General features: G+C 37.6%; 2 protein-coding genes across 11 annotated transcripts in view; both read right to left on the bottom strand.

The window, feature by feature from the left end:
- Window positions 1-15125, bottom strand: part of LOC105252408 (pre-rRNA-processing protein ESF2-like) — an 83891-nt gene extending 68766 nt beyond the window's left edge. For 2 of the 3 annotated variants that reach the window (XR_889303.3, XM_025410378.1), the window contains exons 1-3: window positions 5903-6052; window positions 946-2035; window positions 472-559 (exon numbers count right to left, since the gene is read on the bottom strand). Coding sequence is in view for 2 of the 3 variants with exons in the window: in XM_025410378.1 (XP_025266163.1) it covers window positions 472-559; window positions 946-952 (95 nt within the window). In the remaining variant the exon portion in view is untranslated. Of the gene's footprint in view, window positions 1-471; window positions 560-945; window positions 2036-5902; window positions 6053-14304 lie in introns of those variants that run through there. The other variant, XM_025410379.1, reaches the window with a different exon arrangement.
- Window positions 15126-15202: 77 nt separating this feature from the next.
- LOC105252407 (homeotic protein antennapedia) overlaps window positions 15203-18776 on the bottom strand; it is a 99823-nt gene continuing 96249 nt past the window's right edge. For all 8 annotated transcript variants that reach the window (XM_020027873.2, XM_020027874.2, XM_025410374.1 and 5 more), the window contains one exon: window positions 15203-15914. In XM_020027873.2, coding sequence (XP_019883432.1) covers window positions 15661-15914 — 254 coding nt within the window. In that variant the 3' untranslated portion in view covers window positions 15203-15660. The remainder of the gene's footprint in view (window positions 15915-18776) is intronic.

Raw genomic sequence — 18776 nt, 5'->3', positions numbered from 1 at the left:
TTAAGAATGTTTTAAACGTTTACAAAATTGTAACATAATAAAACTGATAAAAATGCAAATAATATCCTGTCATAAAGCGTGTTGATACAAGTGCATTACTTCCAGATGACAGATTTTACATTTTATTGACAAATATTATTTTAAAAACAAGGGTGTAATGATTTTTAAGTTAATTAAAGCAATAAATGATCCCTTGATCTTCATTAATTTTATATATTACATTTTATGTCCCAATTAACTTCTAAATTATTTTTAATAAAACTAATTTTAATTAATGAATACAATATTATATTCTTAATGTGATATTTCTATTTTTCTTAATATTATATTATCTTCTTAAAGAGGAATCAAGCAAGACTAAAGAAAATATGTTTCAAGCAAATAAAAAGCGCAAATTTTTTTATCAAGAGAGAAAGATATAAAAATTTATATCATATTGCATTTTTTTTGTTCATGCATTAGATTACTTACCAATCCTGCAACTGTCCAGAATTTACAGCATCGTCAGCAGCTCGGCATCGTGACGTCAACTGCAATGGATTTCCGATGATGAAATAAACTGTAACAGCAAGCATTTTTTTTTTAATTAAATAATAAAACCAATACTTGATTTTATTATTAATTGTTTTGTAATCTCTTTTGTTATCTCTACGAATAATTTTCAATTTCTATGACTCTAAAATTACTCAACAGTTTTATGAAGGAAAAATTTATTTGAAACAAATCGAAATTGGTAATATTTCCAAAAGGTTAGAGATTAGAAATTAGGGATAGAGATTTTTAATCTCCCTTCTTTTCCTGCCAAGATAACATTATCTTTATGACAAATTTTTACTACATTTAAAAATTGTACGATTTGTAATTAATAATACACAGTAAAATATTGATTTAAAACTTGAGATGCAGTACATCCAAATCTATTATTAAAATATAACATCTCCTTACCCATCATCCAATGGTCCTTTTTATGAATCAAACGGCCATGGGAGAAATTCTTGTTTCTAGCCGACGCAAACAGGATACGAACAACAAACTGCAAAACTGTTACAGGAAAATATTAACGCTAGCGACACGCGAACAATCAAATCGAACTACTAGTCGAAATGAGAGCGAGACAACGTTGCTTGCGGGGAGGAAAAAAAAAAGAGATCGATTCGACAACCGGTCAACCTCCCGATCCTGCCAGGTGGCAGCACCTCGCCGCGATTTCTCCCGTCAGTGGCAACGTCGATATGGCCGCATTTTTTTTTTTTTTTACCTTTTTCTCCTTTTTTTTTTCCGTTCACGTTGCTGGCAGATTAGGCTAATGCGATGGACCAGATGAGATATGGGCCAGCGAATGGGAGTACAGTACTCGCATGGCAGGGGCGTGACTGTACCCTGGAAACGGTCGTGTTCGGGGCCGCAATCGCGACGTAAACTAAGTGCTGGGTGGAGCCCCGTCTAGGCACTACCTACTCGATGGAACCATCATACTCTACCTCGAATGTCACGGGGGTAGTCTAATGGTTGCCGGTCTCCTTGAAAAGGCGCCAGTTTTGAATCGCGATCCAAATGAACAACATAACGATTGCATAGTTTGATTGTGGCTTTGTTCGACGACTGTCCATGTGCATCATATCGCTATGCCGTTCAACCCTTGACAACTGACTCCGACGTGATCCGATTTTGATTTGTTGGTAGAAAAGCATTTTTGTATTTTGTATATTTCTGTTTCATTTATTTATTTATTTATTCTTCTTTAAATTTCCTCCGATATTTTTGATGAGGCAAAAATGCAGTGTGCCTGTTATTATAACAGAAATGTTTTAGTGGTACCAGAACTGGTTTGTATCTTCACAACTTTGAATCGTCATCCATTTAAGCAATAGGTCACAATGGCATGTAGTGATATTAGAGCGTCATCATTCACGTTGATTTATTTGTATAATACGATATGTGACGAAAGGACGTCCAACAACGTTTCGTTCAACAACAAGTCATAACGATTCTGTTGAAATCCACGATAATATTTAACAGATAACGTCTACTGAATCTGAAACAAGAAAACACATTTTTTTATTATTTTATTCGAAATTTAATAAAGTCATTCTAATCATTTTTAAAAAAATAATCAAGAAAATTTTAATAAAAGTACAGATATGGAATAGAATCTCTCACGCATTAATCATTGCAAAAAACAATTAAAACGACGCAAATATGTGTGCGTAATAAACAACTTTGCGATAGTATTGATGTAACGTGAGATGGGAGAAAAAGAGCATCGGCAAAATCCTCTCAATTTATATTCGCGATACTACTCACGTCACGCCTGATTCTTCGCGAAGGTTTATTGAATCCACGAGATCGCGATATTTTTAACGGGGAACAATGAGAGGCGAATGTATTTGCGCCAATCTCGCGTACAATGCATCCCAATGACCCAGGGTGAGAAAGATTTTAAAAAAACGCCCGTCCGTCGAACAAACACTTTTCAGTCTATCAGCCCCCGCGCGGCAGTTTTTCATGTCCCGTTTACTCGCTCCGACCCCTTGCTCATTCCCACGCCATTCGTCTGTCTACCGATATTCGTCGGTAGGGCCATATCTCCCGGCTACTTTTCAATTTCATTCGACGAGCATCTCCGCTCCACCCTCGCCGCCCGTGTCGTCCAATTCTGAACGACATAAATCCGATAAGTTTTTATTATTTAGCATATCTGCGTAGAAGCACGGTGTATGTACAGTAGGAGCACGATGTCGTCACCTAGAATCCCGTTGAGAGGCTGCTTGGTACGAGAGCGAGACAATGACTGTTAAGGGAAGAAGAAAGAGGGAGGGAGATAGAGAGAGAAAGAGACGAGGGATGGAAGGGGACCGAAGAGAGTGGCGCAGCGGCGAAATTTCTGTCGCGAGGCTACGCGTAGCACGGTTGGCGGTCTCCCGGGGGATGCCCCGTTGATGTCATCGGGACATCCGGCTAATTGCGAGGATGTTTTGTTAGTTTCTCAGAGTACGCGAGTCTCTCCCCTTACAAGGTTTTGCATTTAGCCTTTCTATATCGGCGACGTATATCCGGACCCGAACTTCCTAAAGCACGTAGAAAGTGTGCCCTCGCTCGAAATAAATTCGCATTAACGCCTTGACAAATGTCAAGTCGTATCTCATTACCGTAGTGTATAAAAAATAGTGATAAAAGATTTTAAAAATATAAATATAAATTTGATTGGATTTTTCTGCGTAAGTACCGATATCAGAAGATATTTTCCAACATTTTTTCTGGATTGGAGCTGATTTGATATGCAAAAATTTGCTCCATCAAGTGTAAAGTAGTGATACTAATATTAATTAATTCACAATTATATATTAATTCTATATATTATAATTTATATATATATAATATATATATATATATATATATATTAATTATATATATTAATAATATATATTAATTCACAATTATATATTACTATATTGTGCATGTCATTTAAGGGAGTGTATATCGAGTATTTAATTATAATACTATCGCAAGCATTACTTGATCAAAATAAATCAGTAGATTAAATCAATTACAAAGTTACCCTCGCACATTTCAGTAGATGCACGCATTAATTGACATACCAGAGATCATACGCTGTGATGTTTTAGACGCAAACATTGATTGCGAAAGAGATGCCGGCTTCGCTTGGCGGTTTACAGAGCGGTAACAGTGTTCGGGGATAGTGAGCGTATCCCAGGGAGGGAAGAAAGGAGAGGGGGTAGCGATATTATTGATTTATGTCCCGTTATACGTTATATATCCAACGGTCTTCTCCGCAGCATGCAATGATCCACCCCAAGTACACACAATACTTGCACAATGTTTACACCTGAAACTGAACCATGTAATAAACTTTCCCCCAAAATTATTACAGAAACCAGGTGTATATTTTTGTACATTTCTTATTTATGATTCTTTTGTAGAATCTTGGTATACGTATACATATATATATGATATACAAGAACCGAAAAAATAAAATTATAAAATTTTATAAAATTTTATAAAATTTTATAATTTTATCTTTATTATAAAACTTTATTAATTATTAACGTTATATAAAGTGCACAGTGAGTAATTTAAACAATCCGTGCAAATAAAAATAATAGAGAGATCTTTAAATCTATAAATTAAATTCCAAATCTGTTTCACAGAGCCTTGTGACACGCGAGCGTTTAAACCTGCGTAAACTCCTGATAATTGTCTACGTTATCGGACATCTTCATCGAAGCCGATCATCGCCAACGGGAAGCGAACACCAGCGGAAACAGCCAGCCGGGATGAGCGAGCGCGTCTATCGCGTACGCGCGCATTTCCAGGGAAGTAGGCGTTTGCGTTATCAATTATCTTCGATTTATGATTTACATCGCACACGTAGCAGCGTGTTATACGATTATTGTGCCGAATGATACGCGGCGGAAATTAGGCGGGAATAAGCCAGACGGGGGGAAAAGAGAAAGAGACAGTGAATGAGAGAGAGAGAGAGAGAGAGAGAGAAAGAGAGAGACAGGGAGGAACGAGGAGACAAAATCGTAGAAGGTGGCGATAGACAGCAAGGGGAGAGGGGACGCGGGAGGGGGGCCAGCGAGAGGGAAGCGCCGAAAATTGATGCATTCTCTATGCAAAATAGCAGAAGCACACGAAGCTAATAGTAGCTGGGCAGCACGCAACCAGAATTCCTCTATGGTAACCGCTTACCATTCTCTCTCTCTCTCTCTCTTTCTCTCTCTCTCCCCTTCCTCCCCCCCACCATCGTGTCAAGCTTCTACCTACATCACCACCTCCGTCACCTACGTCCTGGACAGAATCGAGAGCGGCATAGAAGCCGTTAACACTCTATTAACACTAACGACGCTCATACATAACAACGGTGCGCGCTGCGGGGATAGAATTTATGGTCTATTAATGGGGAAGAGGGGACGGTGGGGAGGGGGCGGGGAGGGTGGGGTTACTTTATGCGTTATGTAGTTGTAGTCGTCATGCCGACAGGTAGTATGACGTAAATTTTACGAGAGCCCCGCGCACGAGGAGCGTCCCGTGCGATAAGTTACACACTCGCGAGACCCGTTATTAATGTGTTTACACTAGATATTCGTCGGATTCGGCCGGCGCCACTTTTCCTCCGTTAATCGCCGAGGAAACGATTCCCACCCCCGCGCGCCCCGATGGACCGAGTAAATTAAAATCGGAGGATTAAGCGCGGAATATACACAAGAGTATATTATAATGAAGCGTGCGTGAGGCAGGCGTGCAACAAACATATAAAGACATAAATTTAGATCGTAGACGTAGGGTTAGCGGACTCTACAGACTGGAGGTCTGCGCGGGGTCTTTTATCTCCCCCTTCTATCTTACCGTCCTTCTAAATCTGCGCAATTGCATATTGATTCACACGCGGCTCAAAAGTTTATTAATCGGATATTATCTTTTTTTTTTATGAACTGCAATATTGCTTGCAAAAAAAAAAGCTAATTTTTTTTTTTTTCGTTAAGATTTCATATAATTTAATCAGTTTAATATTCTTCGGCAAGTGTGCGATAATAAATCGTGTTTTTTTCTCCAAATATTTTTCATCATAAAAGAATTATTAATTTATTCAATAAAATCCCAATGTATCCGTGTGTTGAATATTATTATTCAATATCGTACCGCTTAAAAATTTGTAATAAAAAAATTTTATTATGTAAGCGATTTTCAGATCATAATACGTTTATTTTTCCCCAGATTTTGAACGCACTTGCGAGGCAGCATCGCGCTAAATTTGAAAAGAAACGGAGGGAGAAAGAGAGAAGGAAAGAGAAAGAAAGAAAGAAAGAGAGAGAGAGAAAACAGGTGTACTTGTAATCTCTCGCGAAATGCGAGTAAACAAGAAAGTTAACGGGCTCACCGTTCGTCGAGTGCAGCGTAGTCGAGTGCCAAAGTTCATCGTGAGATCCTGCCCTCCTCACGGCTAAAGGAGACGCGGCAAGGCCGGTAAAGTGATAAAGCGGCCATAAATTCTAACCGCCATCCTCCCACCGGCTCCTCTATCTTGCCGGGTCTCTCTCTACTCCTCCGACTCCTCGCTCGCCTCCTCCCCCTCGCGTCCTCGCCCCCACGGCGCGCTTCGTCCTGCGCCTATACGGACCCTCTCCTCCTCGCCTCGCAACAAACTCGTGGATGCACCTGCAACAACCGAATTGGCAAAGGTCACCGTGTATATATCTCGTCGCTTTAAACCGCACATACACTGCTAGCCGTTACTCACCCCGACGATGAATTCTTCTCGTCTCGCGTGACCTGGATTCCGTTACCCAGTTCCGGAAATGCGATAACATTACGAGACTTCCGCCGATTATACTCACCTTGCGTCTCTTGGCGGACGCGATACATATTGGCGTCAATTGGGGCGAACGGCTATAGATGGATTAATCCGATCGATCGACTCCGTACTTGGCGGGAGTAACGGTACAACATAAATTAGTGTAAAAAAATATATTTTGACACTGCAATGTCAATTATGTCGCGTCAGCAAAGTGCGTATAAGTGGATTAGACGTGTTACGCATAGTTAATAAGGAACATCCCCAAGTATATTTCAAAAGATTGTCCTTCATCCTTTCATTTCCTGTCGATTGTTTACAAGGTGGCCGATCATTCAGACTATTTTATTCTCTAATGTCGATCGAAATTCATCGCGCTTATGAAAACATGATGCGATGCAATTTCAGTTCAACAGGTGCTTCGCAAATTTCCGCCTGGAGCTTTGGAGGGCGAACGGAAGGACGCTTAAAAAAATATGAAAAGGACCACGATCTTCCCGAAAATTGAATCCGGCGTTGACACTCGAGGCACGCCGGACTCGCACGTGGACAGGACAGGCGCCCGCGGGGAAATGAAGACGTCCGTCGTGGAGGGACGGTTGCAGCTGCATCTCGAGACGTCGAAATCCAATATCGCAAATCCGAGCATACCTACCTACGGTCTAGATAGCGAGCTAGGCACGCGGCGTTCGTTGCAGCGCAAGGGGGCGAACAGACAGAAATCCCAATAAATCATCCCGTCACGAGCCGTGAGCCAAGGCGGGGCCTCTTGCTTCGTATTAGCCAATAATAATCCTCTCCGAGGTGGAGGCCATCTTGGATTATACAATGGTTCCTTCCGCTGCAATTCGTATAAACGCAACCTCCGGGTATACCGGGGCTACTTCTCTCTCGAAAGGAAGCCAGTGGCGTACTAATCGCGATATCCTCGGTAGAAATCGTGATTTCACGCCGAGAATCATCCTCGAGATGCCCTCGCCGAGATTCTCGCCGATCGACTGCCGGGAGAGAAAGACGGATAGATTCGAATGTGCGTAGGTGTGCGTGCGCGTGCACGTGTGTACACATGTGTAACAAGGGGACACGATACACACATCCGCTCTTTATACCACAGCCATTGTTTTTTTTTCATATTCAACCACAATTTATTTCTCGTTTTCAAACACAGCTATTATTATAATTAATATAATAATTATTATTATTATTAATATGGACAGATTCTTATATAATATAATACAATACGGTTTAGACTCGTCGCGCGACACATGATAGCATATAATACTATTATCTACCGGTTTTTTTTTTTTCGTCGTCGTCGTCGTCATCGTTTTCGTCATTATACATAATACATACTTCACTCGCGTAGACATCGTTTATCATTGCAATCATCATCAACATATCGCCACTGTCATACTCTTTATGTATACATGTAGTTTACATAATGCGAGACACTACAAAATAACTATATACGTTTGTGTTGTAGCTGTAATATATATATATATATATAGTATAGTATATAATATCGCGTATATATATTTATATTTAAATATATATTTATATATATAATTTATATGTATATATATATATTTATATATATAGATTCATTTATATTTATATCTTTTTCTCTTCTCGATTTTTTTTTATCGTTCGATAAAGCAGTGTTGCCCATGTTTGTTTTCGGCTGTTAGGCACACCTGTATTTAAGTATTTCCTCCGCACAATCGTTGGAACCAATGCATTGTACCCGGTCTTTTGTAAATAGGCAATGTATACTCTTTTCTCTCTGCGTGTGAATTTGTATATTTAATGTATACATACGTGTGTGCGTATACCTGCGTGTTTACACGTGTGGATGCGTGTGCGCGCGTACTATGCGTGGAATATATGATACATATATACTTTGTTTTTTTTTTTTTTTCGGTCGGGGCAATGCATAACCATGGTGACTCAAGTGTGTGTGTGTGCTAAGAGATCGCGAATCGATCTAATCGTATGTACACGTCATCGTATATTTTAGATAAACACGTTAAACGCGAACTTTTGTAAAATATGGCATCTCCGCGGCTTTCAACGAGATACACCGTGCGATTTGTCTCTCGGAAATTCTCGTGGCATATATGTATTATGTATATCCGGAACTTGTTTCTCGGGTCTAAAAATTAATTTCGCGATCCCCGATGACCTTGGTGGAATTTCACAAAAGTTGCGTCAAGGAATTAATGAACGGTCCGTTTAATGTACGGTTACGGGCTGCGACAAGGCAGTCTTTATTTTTTTCCATTTCAATAATTAATTACGATCGACGTCGTAAATAAATCAACGAATAATTAATGCCGCGAATAAATCGTCGCGTACGAAATTCTCTGCCGAGAAAAGAATCTTTTGTATAATTTGTGAAATTCACAATTGCAACACACTGGAGTGACCGTAAGTACGGATCAGCGGACGACAACGTGGCGGCTCTCGAAATATTGTCATCCTCTTACTCTATAGTTATATTCGTCGAGTCACTGAGTAATTGAAAGGTTACTCGAGAAACTCAACATATCGTGTGCATATCGTTACTATATCGTATCAATAAATAGTAATTAATTAGACCTCTGCTACCGTTACTTTGTAAAGTTTTCTCTCTCTCTCTCTCTCTCTCTCTCTCTCTCTTTTTTTTATTCTTTTAGTCTAGTAAACAGGTACCTACTTTACCTACGCGGTATCGTATACAGGGTCGCGGCTCGCGATTCGATGCCGCGACGTCAGACGTCGCCTTTCAACATTGCCCTGCCGATAATAAAAAAAAAAAAGATGAAAGAAACGCAAGATCTCCATTTTCCATGACTAATTATGTACAAATGCATCTCTTGCCTGCTGCGTGTCCTCCGGAGGGGGGGGGGGGACGTCAGAATGAAAATTAGAGCGACTTCGGAAAATTCTTATTGCTTGCGTCTTGTATTTGGATGTCGAGATTTTTACAAAAGGAAAGATTTTTTTTTTAAGTCCAAAGTCGCTCTAAATTAATTCTCGACCTATGGATTTTTTTCTTTTTTCTGAAATAATTAGTTTTCAATGCAAACGCACAATGGATACCATTAAATAATTATGTCTATCGATAAATAATTACATCGGTCATCTTGTTTTTTAGCGACTATTGTATAATATTCTTGTCTCGCGTTTTATACGGAGTCTATCAGTCTTGACATGGCGAAACTTATATAATCAATACACGAGACCGCACATCTCGCGAAATGTTCGAAATAGCAAAAAGGATTTTTCGAATTTTTCGTGTTTCACGTTTATGGCAATCTCCCCTAGTTGCAATTATACGTAAGCGATACATCTATATAATGCCTTGATTTCTTCCTTTACATTTACACATACATCGAAATACAAGGTTCAAGTATATTAAATCAAGCGAATATAGTAAATATTACATCGTCAATTTAGCACATTATAAAAATTTATGATAATCGATAAAGTTAAAAGATAAAAACGTATTGCAACATATATTAATGTCTTTTATCAATTAGGGAATATTATAAAATTTTATCAGCTTCTAATCGTTTATATTTAAAACAATATCGATCAGATATTTCGCAATGATAAATTCAAATTGGATAGTTTGACGAGGCGAGGGACTTCCACACAACTTGCTTGTTTTTACATAAATAAAAAAAATTACGTATTTAGATTTGAAGTACGATATATAAATGGTATACGAAACTAATGACAGCTTCCTGAAACGTGACAGGAAGCCAGGAACTGTTCGGCGCATACGCGTTTCTCGCTAAATTAACGTTCGCGCGATTAAAAAACATGATTTTTTGATGGAAATCAAGGAATTCAAGCAAGGAGTGAAGTATCGAAATACGGACAATTTCGACCATCGTTTTTTCAAACGTCGTTTCGTATCTACGTGTGTAATCCGTTAAAAATGATTGGATATGCGAGAGTACATCAGCAGCATAGGATCTCGTAATCTCTACCGATCCACGTGTGTTACTTCACGTAGAGATACTCAAGGAAGTGTTAGAGTAATGGTACATACAAATATACCTACAACTATCTAGAGTACATTATAAAAAATATTTATTGTGTATATAATCAATTAAACAAACAGAAAAATTCACTTTGCAGTATACATATACATATATATATATATATATATATATATACATATATACATATATATACATATACATGTACATGTATATATAAAACATTTATCAATAAATATTACTGGACTAAACAATATTAGGGTCTGAAAAGTACTCGTTCATCGACAAGCGTTACTTATATATTTCTTCGTATTCTTTGTTCTCTATTTAGTGGTAGCGTTTTGCGCGGATAGCCTAGTTAAAAAGATCGGACTTATGTACATTTTTTTCGCCGTTTTCTCTCTCTCTTTCTCGCGCGCGCGCGCGTATCGTGGACAATAATAAATAAAATTTCTTAATTGCGCTCCTCTCCCCTCTCTCCCCGTGGTGTATGCTGCATGTACGAGATTCTCTTTTTATCTATATAGACAAAAAATTTAATTCAAATTCACGATCGCCGTCTCTAACTCGACCGACATGCCCGTTTTTGACTTAAATATTATTTCTTTACTTTACGAATTAGACTTTTTAGATGTTATGCTTATCGAGAAATACTATATCTTAGTGAGAGAGACATACTTCGTACGTACACACACCGTGTTGCATTTTATATATGCGTTTCAGCTTTATTAATTCTACTTTTGCATACACTCACGGTACACTTGATTTAATTTATGTTTATCTGTAATTCAATGCGCATATATATATAAATATATATATATATATATATATATATATATATACACACATATACATGAGTAAAGATAAAATATATATTTTGCATTTTTGCTTCTCCCAGTTAATACTATGTGGATTTCATTCTTCTCGCGTGTTATATTTATATATATATATATACTTTTAATCTAAGCAATAGTTTTTGCTATTCGATAGATACAAAATTTCATTTTTCTTTAATTGTGTTCGCATTCACGGCGATCGCTCGACGATTACTTTTGCAGCATCGACACCCATCGTATCTTTTTAAACGTTAATATTATTTTATTGCACACTATTTGACTTTCTTACACATTACACAACCGATGTTTATATAAAGAATCTTCGACTTATATGATCGGTATTATATATATATATACGTCTCAAATTTGATCTGCAAACATATATGTATAATAATTTTGACAAAAAAGAGTAATATGAGAGAATAGAGCAAATCGTAAGAAAAAGAGTCATCCCATAATTCCCTTCCCCTTCTGCGTGTCGTGAAATAAAACTTCCAATTAAATCGACATCTCCGGCATAAAATTTGTTTAAAACGTTGGTCACGGTATTATAACACTTGACATTACGGCCAAAGAGTAAGAAATATCTTCTCCGTGTGTCTCTCGTATAAACACGCCATTCCTTTACTATACAAATCTTAATGTGGGATCCACATCGATCATATGCGGATTAATGTACAATTTGTGGAGCTTACACACGTGATCTACCCGCAACAAAATATTCATTTCGATCGTGCGAGGTTGTACATCTACGTCTAAATCATTTCTCGGCGATATACATATATATATATAAACGCGTGTTATGCTGAAAAAATCAAAGGCGCAAATTTCTATACAACTGAAAAAAATCTCACGAGCGACTATAATATCTCTGTTATTGATGTAATCAAGTTGCGTACAAAATTGCGAAGTCGAATAACAGAATATAACGAAAAGGATGCTTCTCCCGTGAGACCCCGTGATTGGTTAAATTACGCGAGCGTATCCAGAAGAGAAAAGAAAAAAAAAAAAAAAAAAATACGCGCGGCAGCGAGCGACCGCCGCGGATTTTCCGCTTCACACACTCCTCTCGTTGCTCCTCCGCAAGGACAAAGGGTTTTACATAAATAAATCTCTCGAGAAGGAAAGGCTGGTCAATCTCGACGCGCGAACGCGAGCTAGACCACGTATTACGTATTACGGTTATACAAGTTTACGTCACTCCCCCTTCGCCATTTTTCTTTCCATTTCTTTTTTTCTTAAATGCAAAAATGGTAAGGAGTCGATTTATGCAGCGAGACTCGAAGGAGACTGACCACCTCCCGACATTTTCGACCGTTCGCAAATCTATCAATATCGTTAATTACGTATATCGTTAATCGTCGCGTGTATGCGTGGGTGTGTGTATTTGTGTGTATGTGTATACAAGATGTACACTAAATAATTATGTCGCGCGGATCTAAGTTTACAACACAGCACAGAATTCGCCGCGGCGGAATAAATCGGCTCAACTACGTCCGGCTACAACGTGGCCAGGGCCTTCCCCGGCTGGATCTCCCGATACGGCGTAATCGAATCAATTCATCGAACCAGATCAGACGATCGAGTTGACGAGTGCACTGATACCGCTTGCCACGCTTAACCCGCTCCTCCCGATACAAATTGGCAAATTGGACTTGCTAATCACGCATTTCCCGGGTGCGCGCGTAACGTTTTCATCGCGTAAGCAAAAATATTACCGATTATTATACACAGAATGGACCAGTAATAATTAACATCTTCCGTAATGTTGAGGACTATGCGAGGAAAATTTGTCCAACGAAAGCGTCGCGTTGCATAGAACAAGTATGGTAATAATGTTTCACTTATAGCTGAAATCGCTTAGAGGAAATGTAAGAATTATCTCCATTTTTTTATATGAGAATATAATTTTTATATATATATATAAATATATATATTGTATATATATATTTCGGTTCTTTTACTTATTCTGCATATAAAAGTATCAAAGTAAGATCGCATAAGATCGATACTTTACGAGATACTTCATGATTTATTGTAACATAATGTGACATAAATATGTAAAATCTCGTAAGGTATAGATACAAGTTTCACAGGAAATGATTCATTAAAGGTGCATTATATGTATAATACTGAAATTTAAAAAATGTTTGAATTTTTTTTTACATAAGAGGTGTGTAAAAATTTTTCAAAGAAAAAAGGTGTAATTGTGTTTGAATCGAAATACATATGAAAATATATGACCTATGTGTTGTGTAGAGTCCACGTAACCGAAAAATTGTCTTTGGTTAAAATTATATTGTCGGCTCGAAGCCATTGTTAAGGTGCCAAGCGGTTTCATGCCGAAAGCATCCTCTCCTCTCTATTCCGAAAATATGCTATGTATTACAACACTTGGTAACTTAGCGTCATGTCGCGCGGAGCAAGAGTAAATTTTCGCGATATCTACATTAAAAAAATGAATTGTCACATTCTTTCAATTATTTGCTCTTAAGCAAAGAGGAAGAATCGAGACCAACATGAGTATATTACGGAAGAAAATAATTTATTCGAGATCACACTACGTGTCCGACATCGTAAAAGATATTGTACATTATGTCCATTTATACATTTTATAAATTCGCATTATTTAAACGTTTGAAAAAATATCATAATATATAATATTAAATATCATAATATATTGTATAATATTATAATATTAAATGTATTTTCTATGAAAGCACTCAAATTTGTTTGACAAATTAAAAAGTTCCGAGTTTGCTGCGAGAAATATTAGAAAATGTCATCATCTAAATTAAATGTGACATTTCTAAATTTTCAACAAGTAAAACGTCAAAATATTCAAACATCTTTCTCTAGACGGACACGCTCTTTAATTACGAGAAAACTGCTTATATTACACATTATATTTTGAGCAATATGCGTGATAGGAACAAATTTTTTTTCCAACTATCGGTCAGTAGATGTATAGTTATCTTTCGTGCAACCGTATTAACAATATATAGAAATAACTATACACGTGAAAACGTATTCTTCGTAATCATCCCGTTGAAATTCTTACTAAGCTTATTGATTTCATTAAACGCGGACACACGATTTAACGAGAGACAAAATAATCGTAATCGATAATTACACATCATTAGCAATCTTTGTCAAGACTAACCTTGCAATGACGCTGATGAAGAAACGTCAAGTGACTCTGCTCCGCCGAAGGCGCTGTTTTTTTTTCTTTTTTTCAAAACTCACTTTATCATTCAGCACTGTAATCCGTTTCACATCCACGGTCGTTCATCTATCGCCTTTTTCCTCCATACAACGTGTCAAAACATCGCCATGATCCTTATACATTTATACATCAAATTCACTGGTTTCCAATAGAATTAGTTTTGCACACACTTGTATCACTGTTATCAGGATAGAACTCTCTTCGTGATTCTCTTCTTCCGCTTTTCACACTGTGCGTTTGCCGTCCATCTGCCGTATGCCGCTGTTTACTCGAACCCTTCCCTCGAATTTGATCAAAGCACGTTCGAAGATCACACTTGGCACGAATCAAAAGTATTCTTGTTGGAACCACCGCGGTACTAAAGAAAGATCTATCTAACAATCCTCTAAAAAACACTATATATAAACCGCTTATCTACCGCTAAATACAGACGCGACGGACATCTCTTCGTACTGCTACTCTACTAATCGATCCTACGACTCTACTTGTGTGTTTACGATGTAAGAGAATAAATAATAAAATGCTCTCCCTAAAAGATTTCAACGCTTTTCTCCTTCTTCTCTTTCTCTATCATCCTCGCAATCAGATTCGCGCGTCTCATTCTTTCGACAATTTTAACTCTTTATATCTATCACTCTTTGCATACTACCACGTTTTCTCATGCGCCTTACTCGTATATTACTACACTTGTATTACTGATCACTCGCTCTCTCGCACGATTTCACATTAAACTACGTACATCTTCATCCCTATACATATATATATATATATATATATATATATATATACATATATATATATATATATATATATGTATATATATATATATGTGTGTTTATAGGTTTAGTACAATTATTCGATAGAGGTTAACGCGGTTCTGATTAGCATGTGATCCAGTTTTATTTTAACGTTTCCTTTTCCTCTTCTTCATTAATAATCCTGATCCACAACATTCATGCGTATTTTCGCAAATATTCCATCCAGACTTCTCCGTTTCATTTCGCTCTCGTTCCTCTTGCCTTATCGCAGCATCCCTTCTTATCGTCATCCTTCTATTCATTATCGAGCGCGTTTACGGGTCCTTTTATAACTTCCTCGCCTTAATCTGCTTCGTTTCTTTTTTTGGTACAAGCAACATGATTAACACGACAAAATAAGCGTCATTGCTTACAGGGATTATTTGGAGGTCATTGATGAGGATTCAGGTTTGGGTAGGAAGGAGGTAGTAGCTGGAAACAAGGTATAAACGACCCTGAGAGAGATGGAAAGGAAGTTCCACTTCTCGGAGCTCTTTCAACCCTGCGGCGACGTCTGCGGCGAGATTTCAGTGTCGCCATCGCCCGAGCCCGGCTCGCCTTTCGTCTTGTTCTCCTTCTTCCACTTCATCCGTCTGTTTTGAAACCAGATCTTTATCTGCCGTTCCGTCAGACATAGCGCGTGTGCGATCTCGATACGTCGCCGTCTAGTGAGATATCGGTTGAAATGAAATTCCTTTTCCAGTTCTAACGTTTGGTATCGTGTATACGTTTGTCGACCTCTTTTCCTCTCTGAAACAAAACAAATTATGGCTAATTAGTATAAATTGTTGCGTGTTTCAGGATTATTATAGACATAACATTAGCATATAAATGTAATTTAATATATTCCATTATTATGTGTACAAGCAGAAAAGGTTTTGAAATCGGAATTGGCTGGAAAAGTCCAGCGAGTGGAAAATATATATTGCTAAATTGCTAAATTATATTGCTAATTGTATTTATTAAATGTTAATTTTTAATTGTATAAGAAAAATGTAATAATAACTTGATTAAAAATTATTATCAATAGATCTGATTCACATTTTTACGAACGAAAAACTAATTTATTTGCTTCGATTCTTAATTAAATTATGGATTTCATTTTGGATAAAACTTAAATTAAAAAAGTTTTAATTAATAAATATCGATAGAAATATTTTCTCTATTTAATTTAACATTTTAATAGAAAAGACCAGTTTTAGTAGGTTTCTCTTTTCGGAAAATATCAATTTCTATTTGAATTTTATCAAAAAAATGTGGGGTTTGGCGAATCCTATCGAAATATTGTACGAGATAAATTTCGAATCGAATATTGATAAATATGAAATATTAAAAGATATACATCTTTTGACGAAGATGACATTGAACTCGCATAGATAACGAAATGCAACTAGCAAAGTACGTATGGATATTTTTCCATTGAATTTTTAAGCTACAGGCAACCGGCATATTTAATAAATACCGCAATCTGCGCGTCGGCTTAAGGAGTTTTGTAAAACCTTGAGCGAAACGAAAATATCTCCGCGCGACTGAAAAGAAAAATCTTGCGATCCTAAGTGCAGTTCCGCATATGATAGATACCTTAACGATATCCGCGATATGATCTGCGGTCGGTGCGGTACACGAATCCCGAACAAGAATATTAATTATGGTTGCCAAGAGAGCGAGGGAGCGAGAGAGAGAGAGAGAAAGAGGTGGTAAAGACGGAGAGAGAGGTAGTAAAGAGACAGAGTGAGTTGAGCCTGTGTGAGAAGTCTCACAACTTTACAAGATATAAACCGCAAAGGGTTAGCCTGGCGTGCGAGTGCGAGAGGGAGAGAGCAAAACAAGAATGTTTCAGAATGGAGGAGGAAAAAAGGAAGAGAGGCGGCGTAAGGATGAGAACTTGAAAGTAAGGAGGGGAGAGGTGAAGAAGAAGAAGAAGAAGAAGAAGAAGAAGAAAACTCTCCTTGGCGAGCATTCGAGGCAAACGCCGCCCGTCGCGCTGTCGGCCGATGAAGATGGATGGCGGTTCTGCTCCGGAGAGAGATGGAGAGATCGCGTAGGTTCCTGAAACGTTCGACTAGACGAAGAAGAAAGGATAGGGAGGAAGAGGAAAAAAGCGCGCGTTGGAAAAAGAGAGGGGAAGAAAGAAGAGAGAGGATATATAGAGAAAGTTGGGGAGAGCATGCCCTCTTATTCTCTCCCTTGGGCTACGCTCTCAAATTAACAACATACCAATCTCTAGCGCTCTCTTATAAGCTTTAACGATTTAGGCAACTTTCTTGGCTCCGCTATTTTAAGAAAGTAGTCATTTACTATTCCGAAAAATTCAGAAAAATATAATAAATATTATTAAAAAAGCGATTACATAGGCATATGTGCGGGCATGTGTGTATCGCGCAATGTGTTATATAAATATGGACGATGATAAGTGTTGCGTTTCTCGCATAAACGCTTTTTACGGAATCGTGTATATTATATGAGTAAAATATTATCACTGTTAACTGTCAAGTGTACGCTGTCGACTGTTCTATGAAAGCTGCGTCATATTAATATTCATTCGTCACGCCGTTAATGAAGATCATGTTCTAGATCTAAAGCTAAATCAAAGCGTCGGAGAAATACATGGTGCACGTTCAAATGATATACATCCAGGGAAAATTCCAGTCTATTTATTAATTATTTATATATGTAGATTTATTTATAATATCTTCTATCATTTCCCAGGCTGTAAAGAAATAAAAATGTACCTCATAACTTGAATTTTCTTTTTGAAGAAAGTGTTTGAAAGTCGAATAGTTGTGAAAAATATTTTTAAAGTTTAGATTTAAAGAATTTTAAAACATCTACATATTTTATTGAACCCACATTGTTCCAAATAGTAATAAAATTTTAAAAATATGAGCAATCATATAAATGACTATTTTTAATTGTTGACAAAGAACTTGCGAAACAAAACATATTTTTATTTAAAAAATTAATTTCTCTGAAACACACACGCGTCTCTCCACGACCACCATTTCAAATAAAGATAATCCTGAGTCGATGCGGCGTAATAATCAGGTTTGTTTCGAAAGGTCACTTCGCCCATAAATCCTTTCATGCCACTAGATGTTGCAGAGTAAAGAAATGAATTATTAAACGTTGCATCGAGAGACGAGTCTGTATTATTTATGAACTGAAACCTATAGGGAGCTTCCAAGCCGATCGATTTGAAAAACTTAAATCTCGATTAGGCGTACCCGACTAGAAGAATTAGGCGTCGATATTGCGCGAGCGAAAGATTTCTCGACGCTGAGACTTGCCGAGTTAATTAAAGAGATAACAGCGATGCTTCCTGTTTCCGTTATGCGTGCACGGATGTGATTGTGTACGCGCGAAATGGAACGCACGCATGATTAAACGCTCTAGAAAGGTTTACGCTGATGATGCACATCGCGGGATCGAAACTCGCCCAAAAAAATACATCTGCATTATCTTCACATGAATTTTAATCTTCGACGCATTCGATAGCATTTTATAAAAAACGGAAACAGATTCTGTTTTTATTAATTCGATAACAATTTTTTTCCTCGGAACAATGTCGGCTGTCGCAACGATGTAAATTCGATCCGACTGGGGTATCGCGCA

This window comes from Camponotus floridanus, unplaced genomic scaffold (genome assembly GCF_003227725.1).
Source record: "Camponotus floridanus strain SB8 unplaced genomic scaffold, Cflo_v7.5 scaffold31, whole genome shotgun sequence".
Taxonomy (NCBI): Eukaryota; Metazoa; Arthropoda; class Insecta; order Hymenoptera; family Formicidae; genus Camponotus; species Camponotus floridanus.
The sequence above is the reverse complement of the archived record's forward strand: the minus strand, read 5'-3'. Positions and strand labels throughout refer to the sequence as shown.